General features: G+C 40.1%; 1 protein-coding gene across 1 annotated transcript; it reads left to right on the forward strand.

Moving 5' to 3' along the window:
• Positions 1-1,257: 1,257 nt before the first annotated feature.
• On the forward strand, positions 1,258-14,480 carry erich3 (glutamate-rich 3). Its single transcript, XM_055052951.1, has 14 exons — positions 1,258-1,539; positions 3,850-3,943; positions 4,022-4,147; positions 4,241-4,312; positions 4,491-4,619; positions 6,124-6,279; positions 6,355-6,540; positions 6,887-7,067; positions 7,159-7,345; positions 7,570-7,925; positions 8,014-8,136; positions 8,986-9,348; positions 10,140-10,274; positions 10,872-14,480. Exons 1-14 carry the CDS (start codon positions 1,520-1,522, stop codon positions 13,754-13,756), a joined length of 5,013 nt encoding a protein of 1,670 aa, XP_054908926.1. The 5' UTR covers positions 1,258-1,519; the 3' UTR covers positions 13,757-14,480.
• The last annotated feature ends 23 nt before the right edge of the window (positions 14,481-14,503 follow it).

Consider the following 14,503-nt stretch of genomic DNA (forward strand, 5'->3'; position numbering starts at 1 on the left):
CTATTGAAATCTGTGCCCACAAAGATGGTAAGGAAGAAAGACAGCTTCTTTTTTTACTTCTCTCCACAAGAGGGCAACAGAGGATCTGTAGTCGTGACTCTTCTTGTCCAGCCAGGTTTGTATGCGTCACAAAATAAATGCTGCTCTGATGTTACTGAATGGATCTGTGCCAGCATATATTCCATCTTAGAAAACAGTAAGTCACTGCAAAGGGAGGCAAACGTGCACTTAAATGCAACAATGCAGAAATCCTTTGTCATTCTTGTTTTCACATTGAATGCCATAGTTTCCATAATGTGACTATAAAATCCTTCTGGTTCTGTATTCATTAACCTCCCATTTAAGCTCTAATAAATCCTCTGGTATTAAATCAGACAAAACCTGCCATGTTTAAGGCCAATTAGAACAAGCAAAAAATCATTTCTATGTGCACAACACAACACCAATAACAGATTTTGAAGATTCTGTTGGAAGGTGGAAACAAAACTGCTCTGACACGAGTCATGCACTGACATGACCTGAAAGGCCAAACAGAGAGGAAGAGGTCAGAGGTCCAGAAGCAACATAAAAGGTCAGGGTTATTTTGGCCAATATGAACCAAGAAGGAAGCCTACAATCAAGTTTGTAGGCCCCCCATGTTGGATTCAGTTACACCAGTTCTGTCCACCCAAAGCCACCAATTTATTGTGAGACCATTGTGTGAAGAAACTAGACTGTTTAGCCCAAGAAATACAGCTTCGAATTTACCCAATAATAACGAGATGTGTTAACTTGTGAATATTTAAAAAGTTAAAAAATAAATAAACAGATTTTTTGTTTGTTTTTTACTGACCCAAAGGAGATCTAATTTACTGCGTTAGTGAGAATGAAGTAAATGTTACATGGTTTCTTATGCATCTAAACGCATAACATCCTTATAGCACGAGTGATTCTAATGATGAAGCATTGAGCCATTATTGTGCATTTTTATTGCTTCAAAGTCTATTTAATCTCAGTCCATTTTGCATCTTCATGTTGAAGGCATAAAACAAATGTTCATGATAAAACAACACAAATATTTATTGTCCTACTATTTTAAACATGATGAGCCCTTTACCTCAGCTTTGTTTTATTTTAATGTCTCTTTGAACATTAAAGGTCATGACACCAGAAGCCCAGCTCTGCTGCTGCTGCTGCTCTTAAACACAAACTCGCGTTATTGAGTTTTGTCCGTCAGTCGGACGCCGAAACTGGAAACCAGTCTGGTCACGTGATCTGCCATGGCAACCGGTGCGTGTGGTTCGTTTTGCTCGGTGGTGAGCGGTGCAGCTCCGGTGGTGCTCACGGACCTTTTGCTCATAAATCTGCCGCTGCTCTTGCTAACTCACACCGCTCCGGTCTGACGCCATTCCTGGACTTTCTTTTGGCGGGAGGCGGAGCAGCGTATCTCAACCTTTTTAGACTTTTGACACTGCGGCACTTTATTTAAAAAAAAAAAAAGAAAAAGAAAAGAAAAGAGAGAGACTGCGAGCCGAAAACCATGAGACAGTCCACCTCAGGGTAGGAGCAGTTTCATTTTTCATATCCAGCTCTTTGGGGCGTGAAGTGTCGCGCGACCACCTTCGGCTTGACGAGCCGCTCTGCGGCCTCTTGTTTCCATTTCTGCTTCATTTAGTGGAAATAACAACAACAACAAAAAAACATGAACTTCATTTCGCTCTGAAGGCTGTGAAAGGATCAACGGTTTAGTGAACTTTCAGGAAATGAATCTGGCAAAAGTGCAAGAACAACAATATTAATATTATTAATAATAATGTAATTTTCTTATAAGTTAATACTGTTTTTGTTAGTCAAAAGTTCTTAATATAGTTTTTGTTTCTTCAAAGTTGTATTCTTTTAACTGCATAAAGAATAATTTGCAAGATCTTTAAAAAATTAGCTCAGTATTTTTGTCTTCAAACAAGAAGTAATGGCAGTTTTCACTCTGTGCAGCGATATTATGAATATGGTAAATGTATTCCCATATATTCCTAATTGATACAGTGGTTTAAAACATATATGTAGAAAAATAAATATGATGTTTTTAATTAGATGTTCAATTATACACTTAATAGTACAGTTAACAGTTCCTATGTAATGAACCAAGCTATGATTTATACTTTGTTTTCAGTGAATCATTATCTAGCAGGTCTTATCTCCTGAGTTATAACTTTCTGTTTTCCTATTGTGTGAAAATGACTGGGCAAATAGGTCCATTTCTCTTAGTCTTCAAAATGGGCAAGACAAAGGAACATGTCAAAATAAGCAGATTTGTGCCGAGTCCAGAAATGTGTTCAAGAAAATAGCCAGTGATATATCAACAGACAGGCTAATTGTTTACGAGCTTAAAACAGTTGAAGTTCTGTTCAACTGTTCCATAACATGTCTCCATAACAACCCTGTGGTGGAAAGCATGCCAAAAAAATGCATTTTTTTTTTGGCATACTACTATCACAAATAAAATGTTGGTAGTTTGGGAGTTTGCTGAAATTTTACTTTAACTGGATCAATGTGCAGTTTCCAAGTCTCCTGTTAAAGTGTGGTCAGGTTTATGTGGTTTCCTGGTTCTGTTTTCTTTTCAAAAGGCTAGTGCATTTTATTGTGCAGTTTAGCACATTAGCTGCTAAACTGCACAAGTTTTAATAAAGTTCTGTTGTTGGAAAAGGCACAAACACTCTTATGTGTGGTGGGTCACTCAGGCTGCTGTTGTAACTAAAACAATTTAAAGAACAATTTTAATTTGCAGGCTTTGGGTGTATTACTCAATGAAATCACACTGACCAACTGGCATTAGTACAGATTGCAATTTATGCTGGAATAGACACTTTGACAGATTGAAAAAGATCCTCTTTCCAAAACAAACCTTTTATTGTTGGCAGGGCGGCTAGTGCCTTATTTATTGCGGATATTTAAAAAGACAGATTAACCTGACAGTCATGTTTTTTGACTGTAGAAGGAAGTCAGAGAACCTATGAATACACACTCCATGCAGAAAGACACAAATCAGGACTTGTCCCCACGACCTTCTGACTATAAAATTACATTGACTATATCACATTATTGTGTCTGTGAAAAACAATATTTTAAAGGACTTTGGCTGATTTCACAGTGAAACGTTAACGTTCTCATCAAATCTAACCAAACACGATTTAGTTCGGTCCAGTTCACTAAGCTACGTAATTCAGCTTCTTTTTAAGACCAGGTTGCCATGAAGCCATATGTCCACTAATGTGAAATCTACCAAGTCAAGTGTGTGACAGGAATTACGCTGAACAAGTCCTGACAAGCAAAAATGGTCAACCAGAAATAACAGTTCCTTCAATATTAACACCTATGCGCTGTCTAAATTTAATATTTGCAGGTTTTTTTAAGTCTGAGATGGTACTCAAAGCCTGGGTTTCAGGCAAAAAGCTGTACCCAGCGGTGAACGGTACCCAAGGCAGACATAAGCCAGGTGCACAAAGAGCAGGCCGCCAAGGTCAAGTGTGCCAAGTCCTTCACTTTATGTGTGTAATCAAACACCTGTAAGCGACCCTACGGTTGTAAGATCCTGCTGTGTTGTGCACAAATGCTGGTGGAAATCAAATCTTCTCTGGAAGGGAAGAAAAAGAGGTGGCGTCCTCCCTTCCTCCTTTCAGATTTGCCACCCTGTGGAAGGGCTGATTTCTTGTTAATGAGGACAAGAGGACAACAGCCAGTAAACAAACACAGAGCGGTGCACAAGTAAAGCATTTGATTAGCTGTAATCAAGACGAGGTTTAATGTCTGAGGCTTCCTCGTTAAGTCTGACTGTGCTCAGGCTCTTGTTGGGTTTGGTTTTTGTCTCTGCAGGTTTTTGCCAGCCTACAACAGCCTCACTGACAAACATCTGGCGGATTACTTCAGCAACTGTCGAATCAGAAAGCACCTGCTGAAAGCAGGACTGGTATGTCACTGTGCATTTTTAGGCACGCGTTAAGTTGAAGAGCTCGTATTGTCTGTCTGAGAGCACTGTTGTGATCAGATCACCAGGAGTGGGCGAATTATTCCAGAAAAGGAGTATAGAAATAAACTGATCAAGACAGCCAACCAGAACCATGTCAGAGAGTGCCTGGCCCAAGCCATTTTCGAAAAGGTGCTGGAGAGAGAGGTGAGGAAAAATGGGAGGAAAACAGGAAAAAAAATAATCATCTCATTTTTTGTAAATCTTAAATCTAATTGTTCTTGCTGCTCGGCCCCGCAGCACTACCACCAAATCGAGGTCAAAAGGAAACAGGTGGAGTTTGAAAGGAAGCAACGAGTGCAAAGGCATAAGGTACGTCATTTACATTTTAACAGCTGTCCTCTTTTTCCGAATTCCACTCTTCAAATATAAATGTCTTAAGAGTCTCAAAAGCGTCTGTCCATTTTAGAAATATGAAGTGCAATACTTTAGATGAAACCGTTTTGGTTGGCACTTTTTATATGCAATAATAAATGTTCTTGTTTGGAAGGCGGAGCTCTGTAAAAAGTATGAGAACGAGATGATCCGCGCCCTGACTCCAAGTCCCCCCACGACAGCCAAGTCCATCTGGACACAGCTCTCAGGTCCACTGGGGAAACACTTTCAATCTGCTGAGTTGGTGAGTTAAAACATGCTGGTGCACCTGCACAGAGTCCTCAGTAAGAGGACGTTCAACATGTTGCAGACATGAGACATTTCTTATATTTTACAATAGTTGCTAAATCATACAAAGTCTAATAATGTGAAACGTTTTTACAAACCAAGATATATTTTTGTAAACTTTAGTCCGTTTTGTGATAAATCGATGAAACCTATTTAGTTTTTTTTTTTTTTTTTTTTTTTGGTAGATGAAATTGTTTGCTTATCTCTGAATCCTTCAAAAAGAATTTATTTTATTTTCCCAAAAAAAAATAAAGTAATAATAAATCTGTTTTTCTAAATGTGCACAAAACAACATCCACTAGATCAGTTTTATTGATGAGTGATTGTTGATTTCTTTTACAAATAATCTGTCCTATTGTTTCTGTTGGTTTCAAATGCTTAAGTATTGTCTTAAACATTTCAGGGATTTTAATTTCACTTGCAAAACCATAAACACAAAAAAATGTTGCTTTAAAAAAAACATAATGGTCAGGATGACCTGGTAGCATCAGTTGTTTAAAATAACTTAATCAGATATTTATATAATTGTGATGCGAAGTAGCAGCACTTTTATTTAGCAATTTAAAAAAACGTATCAGTCTAGTCAGCAGACAAATGAACAGGATGATCGGCTGAGCTGTACATCTTTACCATTTTAATCCCTTCTTCTTTCTTCCAGAATTTCTGTCAAACATAAAAAAGGATTTCCTCTTTTTGCTGATAGCTGACATGTTAGAGTCAACACTGAAACTTAAGTCTGGATATCAGCATTTGTTTGCTCTGTTTGCAGACTTGTGTTCTATGTGAAGCTGAGGATTAGCTGTATGCTGTCTTTTAAAACCTTAAAAGTCACAAGGCCTGATGCCAGAACAAACAGCAGCAGTAATCCTGTCGTTGATCTGTGCGCTTATCATATGAAAATCCCCTCTTCTCAAGTCTGTAAACATCTCACAGCTCAGCAGGTTGAGCCATGTCTGAAGTGCAGCAGAGCTGATATCCATGGGAAAATGAAGAGATGCAGAACTAAACAGCAGTATGACGGCATCATTCCCGCCACCTTCATTTACTGTTAATTTGTATGGATCCCGTTTTAGAAACGAGATTGAATTATCAGATCAAAACTAAACAGTAAATTTGAGACAATCAAATTTGTACAGCGCCTTGAAAAAAGTATTCATACCCAAGGGAACTTTTCACATTCTATCATCTTACAACTACAAACTCCATCTATGGTATGATGTCATTCAGGGTGATTTTATGTAATAGATCAAGTGAAGGGAAAATCTGACATGGTTTTCAAATGTTTTAACTAATTAAATCCTAATTTTGAGCTACATCTGAATTCGCTGTCCAAACATCTAACCAATCTGAAACAAATCCAGGGTAAGGAAATTCAGTGGCTATGAATGCTTTTGTTTTAGATAATTCAAGGATTCAGTGCCTGTGCAATAACTCTGATGCAAACTTTGTGGCTGAATTAGATGAGCTTGTCTCGACCAAGCACGGCTCCTGGAAAGATACTGAGGCCGGTGCGCCTAAAGCCCATGCACAGGACAAGCTACACAGCTTTACCCAGACACACCTCGCCTTACAGAAAAAGTTCGTCCTATCTGGAGAGCCAGCCGTTCAACTGCGTTGTGAGTGTCTAATCTGCATTTAAACCAGTCAGTTGTTATCAGCACCTACTAAGACTTCCACGACTTCTTACTCAGACGAGCTTCAAGTCCCGCAGACGTTTTTCCCGAAAAGAACCCTACCCTGGCCTCGACCGCTTCTGTCTCCCAGTCACCAAGAACTTTGTAATACCAGTGCCCCCAGAGATACCCCCAACAGTCACCCCCAGCAGCACCATCAGAAGCCGCAGACTGCGCCCCAGCACTTCTACCATTAGAGTTGAGGTCAGTGCTTTCTGCTGAGTTAACTTGATAAATCGCTAGTCCATCCTATCAACAATATGCATTTCATACCAGGCTATATTGTCAAATATTGTTTTACTTGTTGGTATGGCCATTGATTTCTTGACCATTAGTTTATGGTTTGTGGTTCAGGAATGCATGGCTCTGACATGATTTGGTGAATTGATCAAAGTATCATCGAGGTCAGGATAAAAATGAAAAGAGAAAATAAACTTTACTTAATGTTTGGTATTTCTACACATTATTTCTTGCCTTGTTGTCATAAAGTTGCGCCAAACCATCCATTGTGATAAAATGAAATCAGCCGACCATCTTTTATTCTCTTCAGGAACCCCCTTGGCTAAAGTCCTCAGTTAACCAGACCCGAGTGCGTGTGACCATGGTGTACTTTGGCAAACTGGTTCATCTCTCTGACCACCCATGTGTTAAAAGGGATGAAATCAAAGTGCTGCAGCAGCACTGTGGAGGAGAAAACTTGTGTGTGTACAAGGGAAAACTCTGCGAGGGAGGTTCGTGTTTGCAGAGCGAGACAAAATATACTAATATATCACACCTACTTTATGATTCTCTTCTTTTTTCTTCAATCTTTCCTCCCCTTAGATGTTTTCCAGTTCCTTTCAAGGCGTCACAGAGGTTATCCCTTCAGCTTGGCCTTCTATCAGAACGGGTTGCTAGTGGAGCGGCTAAGCTCCTGCTGTGAATATAAACACACGAAAGGTTCTCGAATCGGAGGAAGGCATGGATTCTTTGGCTTCTCTAGCGTGGAGGGAGCGTCTCCTTGTTACAAGTGAGAGTTTTAGATTTGACATGTGCACTGCAGCTGAAAAAAGAAAGACATTGTTAAATCAAAGATTCCCATGTCAGTAATTCCCACTACATCCTATAGAGGAGATGATCATGGCCACTAGAGGTTATCACAGATAACAAGGGGCAAGAGGGAAGGTGTAAGAAGGACACAGGTCGGTATTTAACTGCTGCTAATGTCTTTGTTTTTTGGGGGATTGTTTTTAGGTGCATTGTAGGGATGAGCACCGACAGACAACCCATTCCTCCTCCAAAGAAAGTCAAAGGAGATCTGTCACGAAAACAATCAGCCGCTGGACTTAAAGATGAACCTGGGAAGGAATCAAATGCAAGTGAGGAGAAAGCTGCGTCAAACCAGGATTGTAAAAGCAGTCAAATACCTGAAATGGACACACCAGTTAGAAAAGAGTCAGTCACTAGCCTTAAAGACGAAACTGAGAGGGAGGCAGACACAACTGAGGAAGGAGCTGTCTCAGAACAGGAGCATGATAGCTATCAATCACCTGAAACGGACACAACAGTCATAGAAAAGTCAGCATCTGTGGAGAGCAACATCATAAATGGTATAATACCTGAAACAATTGAGTGAAAACTAAACAATGGCTGGCTCCTGATTGAAAGATACATGTGGTTTATTTTTCCCATCCTCAGATTATGAAGAAGACTTTGAAGCAGATGATGAAAGTTCTATGGAAGAAACAACACCGCGAGAAATAAAATCCCAGGACGAGGAGACAAAGGCCTGTGAGGTTGAGGAAGAGGAGGACTACGGCGGTAGGGAAACATACTCGTTTGACATTTTAAATCCAGATGATCGTTTACTTTTGTCACTTTTGCGGCACCAAAACAAACGCAATATTTTACTTGATAAACCAGCAGAAAGTCCATAGTGTGAATGCAAAATGATTCATGGTTTTCAACATTTTTCACAAAGAAAAATCCTACAAGACAACTCAATAGTTTATTGAATCGTCTGTTGCTGATGGTGTGTGAGAGTTGATGTGCCGTGTCAGATTTCACCACACCAATTATATTTCACGGTGTCCACAGAAAACACATCTGATTTGCTCTCATCCAAGCAGAACATTGTCTTCCACCTGTTTCTTGCGTCCCTTGCATTGAAACATAACTTCTTATAGCTTTTTGTAGAGTGAGTGAGTAATACAGAATCAACAGACTCTTCCACCTTCACTGTGAATCTCTGCATCTCCTCCAGAGTTACCACGGCTACACCTCTCACTGAATGTCTCCTTTTGATGATGTTCAGTAATGTTCTCTAACAAACATCTGAGGGCGAACAACTAGATTTATGCTGAGATTAAATGACACAAGGGTTGATTTTTATTTACAAAATAAATGCTTTGTGTTGGTCTATCACATAAAGCCACAACAAATCCCCTGGAATTAGCTTCAAGTAAAAAAAAAAAAAAAAAAAAACAGAAAAAATAAGAGGTATTATTACCTGTGTAGAGCACTGCTTTCATATTAAATTAGAAAGCACTTTTATTGGCTGTTTTCATGTGTTGAGAGAAAATCATCACCACATTTTGGTATTCATATTTATATTTGGGGTTCGAAGCAGAGAAATTAAAATCCTCCATCTTTTTGTAATTTTTTGCTCAGAAGAGAAGAGGTCTCGTTCAGAATCTGTCATGTCAGGTAGATATAAGGAGGAGACTAGTGTTGAAACCACAATACCCTCAGAAGATGAGGAGAAAGAAGAGCATATTAAAGAGGACAACCAAGCAGAAGCTGCTGCTCCTGTAAGTAAAAAAGTCTCATGGATAAACGAAGAAACCACTCCCGGCATAGTCAAGCCTGCTTCGGTCAACTCAGAGTTACTGGACAGCGACGTGGAAAGCACAGGGATTGAAATTGCTGACACCAGCGTGGGCAATGATAATGAACTGAGCTGTGACCCCTCAGAAGACAAATATGTAGAGGATTCTGAATGTGAGATCAAAACTGAGGATGAACAAGAGAGGGGTGAGTGCAACGAACAAGATGGAACTGAATATATTTGAACTAAATAAAAAGATTAGCTTCATCTTGTGTGCTGTTGTTTTTTTATTGTTCTAGCATGATTCTTGTTTGTGTTTTAGATTAAAAATTGTTTTATTTTGTTTATTTTCTTAAATCAGCAGTACTTAGGGAGCATCATCTATTGAGTACATAAAAAGAGCATTGCTCAAAGCTCAGGAAACAAAAAGAAGAGCTCTTATAAGAGGTGAAATTGCAATCAGAAAGGAGGAAGGAAGCAGTCACTTAGAGGAAAAATGCATACATTTGCATGTGGCATAATCTTTCAATATGCTTAAAATATGCAGCTGTGAAGAGCTGCTTTTTATTCATGCGGTGCTTACCTAAACAAATCAAGCAGCTTTTTACTCTCAGTAAATATTTCACACATGCATTCTGCAAAAAATAGGATGTATAAGTAAATAAAGCTGTCTACACTGTTCTTGGATGGCAAGCCTTTTGAACACTGTACGACAAACTTAAGAGACTTTCTTTTTGGCATAATTTCAAATTGCCTTAAAATTTAAAAACAGAATGTGTTGTGTTTTGATTTACTTGTGGATTTGTGTCTGCATGTGCAAGTTCCAACATTTTTTGCATGCTGTGCAGGTTTCTTGTGTTTGCAAAGAGTGATTAAATAATTGTTTTCATAGTTGGGTGTGCTTTTCTTGAGTTCTACGCTGTCTTTCTCTGTATGTGCTCAAGCATTGGTATGTTCTGATTAGTCACATGAACCTTGTCTCCTTGCCCTTCCTAAGCCAAATCTGTGCAGGAGAAGCTGGCAGAAGCCATCCTGAAAGAGTCTCAGAGTAGCTCTGAGCCTGAATTGAGCGACACTAGTACCGAGGAAGAGGAGGTATCTGTGGATAAAGCCCCTGACAAAGAAAGCAAAGGTACCAAACCTTTAACTCTTTAAATTGAACTGGATGTGAATTGGACCAGCTTGTTTTGAACAGTATCTGAAAATGACAATTGATGTAATTCGGTGTTACATATTGTGCATTTCAAAGGTAATCACATCCATTGACCTTTTTTATGTCTGTCAACCACAAACTTTATTGTATTTTATTTAGGATTTATGTAAACCAATACTAGGTAGGGCAAACCTGAGAAGTGGAAGTAAAAGAAAATGGGATTTTCAACATCTGGAAATTGCCTGCTGTTGACGTTAATTCAATATTTGGAAGCGTAACCAGCTCAGATTGAGTGGCTTTGTTCAATTCCTCCCATGCCGCTGCTAAAACTACAGGCAGACTACAAGTCTAACACGGCACAGAACATAAACAGAAAATCAACTTCTCCTTTTGTTTGCTGATTGGCCCGTTGAAAAAAGACTGTACCATAAAATACAAATGCAGTACATTAAAGTCTGCAGGATTAAAATGCCAAAATGCAAAACTGGAGGTATAAATATTTTTGCAAGTCATTTTAAGTAAACTCACTTAGATTGCATTTTATTGAATGTCCTAAGTAGCTTTTTCTGTTTTCAGAACATCTGAAGACCCTGGTAGAAGAGACGAATTGTGAAGAAAATGTTACCAGTGAAGTCGTAGAGGAAAAAAAAGTGTTTAAAGAAGCAGAAGAAGAGGAGGACAAGGTATCGAACCATGGCGAAAACACTCAAGGAGAGAGAGACTGTGAGATTGGGGAGGATGGAAAGCCCACAGAGGATGAAGCTAGAACACAGGGGGAGAAATCAGCTGAACCAGGTGAAACCCACCTCCCTGTAGATGGAGAGGTGGCACAAGACGACAATATAGAGGATCTCTTTGAAAGAAGTGAATTGGCTGATGTTGAGGTTTCCCATAATGATGAAGAAAAAGGTTCAGCGAAACCTGACAGTCAGCATGATGAGTCAGGGCAAAGGGCAAAAAGCAGAGAAGAGGATGAGTCATCAGTCTTGGAGCCAAGTGAGGAGGTCGATGAGCCAGCAGTGCCAGATATTGCTGAGGCGGAGGCTACAAGCAAGACGGTGGAGACAAAAGCAGAATCGTCAGAGGAACAAGAGGCCCTCAGCTGTGAAGAGGCACCTGAAACTGGCACAGACAAGATGCAGGCAGGCAGCGAGGAAGCTCAAGTCACAGCGGAGAATTCAAGCAGATCACAAGAGGAGTGTAGGGACTCCACAGCTGAGAAAACAGTAGACATGCATGTGGAAGCTGTGAAAACCCAGAGCATTAATGATGAAATTTATGTAGAAACAAAACAGCAATTGTCAAGAGCTGAAGAAGGAGAGGATGACAGTCAAGAGGTAAGAGGGGTAAGAGACAAATCTGTGGAAGAACATGAAACAGCAGAGAAGCAAAGCCTTACACATTTAGAGGAGAGGACAGAAGCTGAAAATAAAGCAGAAGAAATTATTGATGAAAGCCAGGTTGATGAAAGTGATGAGCAAATTAAAATCCCACCAGAGGGGACTGAATGTGAAGAAATCCAAGAGGATGAGAATAAAGATGAAATTAGAGAGACTGAGAAAGATGAAGAAGATGAGGGTAAACTCAGCTGGGGAGAACCTGAAGCAAAGACAGATAATAAAGTTCAAGCTAGCGAAGAAGGGAGTGAGACAAAGAAAGTTTTACAAGAAAAAGATGATGAAGCAGGAATGTCAGAAAATGGTGAGAAGAAAAACGTTGAAGGGAATATAACCGATGAATATGAAGATATAACCAAGAACAGTGTAGCAGAGGAAAGAGAAACATCTGAGATCACAGAAGTACCTGAGAAATGTCAAGATGCTGACTTGGATACAGAGGAAGTGAAAATAAGTTCTGAAAAGATCACTGAGTCAGAGAAAGTGAGTGAAAGTAAAGCAGCAGAAGGGACTGAAATTCATCAGCCAACTCTGGCTGTTGCAGAAGCCGAGACTGGTGAAAGAGAAGCAGAGGAAAGTGAAAGAGGAGAAATAGATGCTGAAAATTGGGAGAGTTCTTTCACAGCTGAGCATGAACCTCAAGAGGATGAAGAAAATGCTGCAACATTTGATGAGAAAAGACAAACGGATGATGAAGAAATTGAGAGCACAGAGGTAAAAGAAGTAGTTATGGAGTCTGGAGACAATGCCGAAAAACAAGAGGACAGCTTGACCGATCAGGCCACAGAGACTGGTGTACCGGAAAGCGATGCCAAGGAAGCGGATGGCAGCATGGTGAAGCCTGATGAAGCTGCTAGCAGGGTCTCAGAGCCAGAGACATTTGGAGCAGAAATACAAGAAGAGAGAAATGCCAATGAAGAAGTAGAGGAAGTTGAAAATGAGAACAAGGTGTACAATTTGATCCTAAACAATGCTGAGAGCGATATCAGTGAGGTGTCTCCTTTAAGAGAGGTGTCTCCTTTAAGAGAAATCTCTTCTGCTGCTGATGTGGAGGAAACAGCTAAGCAAAAAGATGAAGGGACATCTAGGTCTGTAAGTGACAAACCACTAGAAACCAGAGAGAATGGAGAGGACACAGAGGAGGTAAGCAAGGCATCAGAGGAAGGAGCAAGTGTGCTGCTCAAACCTGTAGCTCCAAACACAAAGGGAGAAGAGGTTGTCGGTGAAGAAACCCCAGAGGCTTTATCGAGAGCTGACAATACAGATATGGTCACAAACTGGATACAAATGCACCAAACATCAAAGTTTTTTGAGACATTTGTTGAGCCTTTAGAAGATCTGAGGAATGGGGTCCCAGATGCACAGATATCCAACCCAAATGGTGAAGAAAAAGAATCTGCTGAGCTACCAAAACCAGAGAACCCAACAAAGATGGGAAGGAACTCAGAGGATGGAGACATAGAGGTCTCAAGAACTGAAACTCAAACCAGAGCTACTGAAGATGGACTACAAGGCAGTGAGGAGGCCGGTAAGAAAAGCCCTGAAATAAATAAAGAGACTGAACAACATGACAGTCAGGGATCACAAGGAGATGACAAAGAAAGTCAAGAGGGAAACACACCTTTTACAACTGAACTGGAAACTTTCTCAAGTTCTCTCAAAGCCGAAAGTGATTTTGAGAATCGAAGTAGTGGAAATCCGAAAAGTGGTCCAGGCCTGATTGTGAAACAAACAGCCACAGATCCTTCATTCAAACCAGAACAATCAAACTCCCTGAACGGACAGGGCGACACAGACGAAACATCGAACAGCAGAGACGGGCATCAAGCTACGCAAATAACGAAACTCACATCTCACTCAGCTGATGGAAGCAGGGAACAGTCCCACGATGAAGATGTCCAAACTAAAATGTTACAGCGACGCTTCAGTGGAGAGACCAGAGACATGCAAATCATCGAAGACATCAAACACACCCTGAGCAAAGAGCGCCTGAGCACTTTCTCATTGTTTGGACACACCTCTTATCCTTTACTGACCACTTCAGGGTCTGATGGTGGACAGTAACGGTAATGTGATATTTTTAATCACTAATTTGAGAAAATCTTGTCTAACTTAAGATCCATAGATAATCAAGTAAAGCAATTGAGAGCAGATACGACATAGGTTTGGGTTTGACAGAATTCCTCAAGTGTCTCGTACCTCCGCTGTGTGTTTTAGAATACGTTTTTAGACCGCCGTCGCACCTGAACAACCAGAAAGAACAAGCTGTACCTTGTGTTTCGACTGCTGGTCGCAATTGTTTACAGTAGACGCACCTCTTCCTACTGTTAGTCACAATGTGGCGGTATCAAGTACAGCCGCTATCATCTGTTACCTGTAAATGGATCCACCTCGACTCCTGCTTACGGATGATTGAATAATTCATAGCTGTCAGACTCCCGCATCTTTAGCCGACCTCTGATGCACTTTACATTTCCAACCAAGTGGCTATGAGCAGGACGGCTTTCATCAGCGCTCTGTAATTCAAACTGGTAATGGCCATTTCAGTCAACACTCTGACATGATTACCTAGTGACACTATCAGCAACAGGAGACCGATAATGATGATTAGCTTGGCGGTGATGAAGTAAAATGTCAAAAAGATCCTTGCTGCTAATACTTAACTGCATTTTTTTTAGATAGAGTTTATATTTTTATTGTCTCATGTTTAAGTGTAGGTGTGTCCAGCTTCAGCTTTTTATGTGATATCTATCCACGATGTACAGCCTGTGTGAATAGGCCAACATGAAAATAAATTTAATGAGAATTGAA

This window comes from Poeciliopsis prolifica, unplaced genomic scaffold (genome assembly GCF_027474105.1).
Source record: "Poeciliopsis prolifica strain line A6 unplaced genomic scaffold, Auburn_PproV2 SCAFFOLD002, whole genome shotgun sequence".
Taxonomy (NCBI): Eukaryota; Metazoa; Chordata; class Actinopteri; order Cyprinodontiformes; family Poeciliidae; genus Poeciliopsis; species Poeciliopsis prolifica.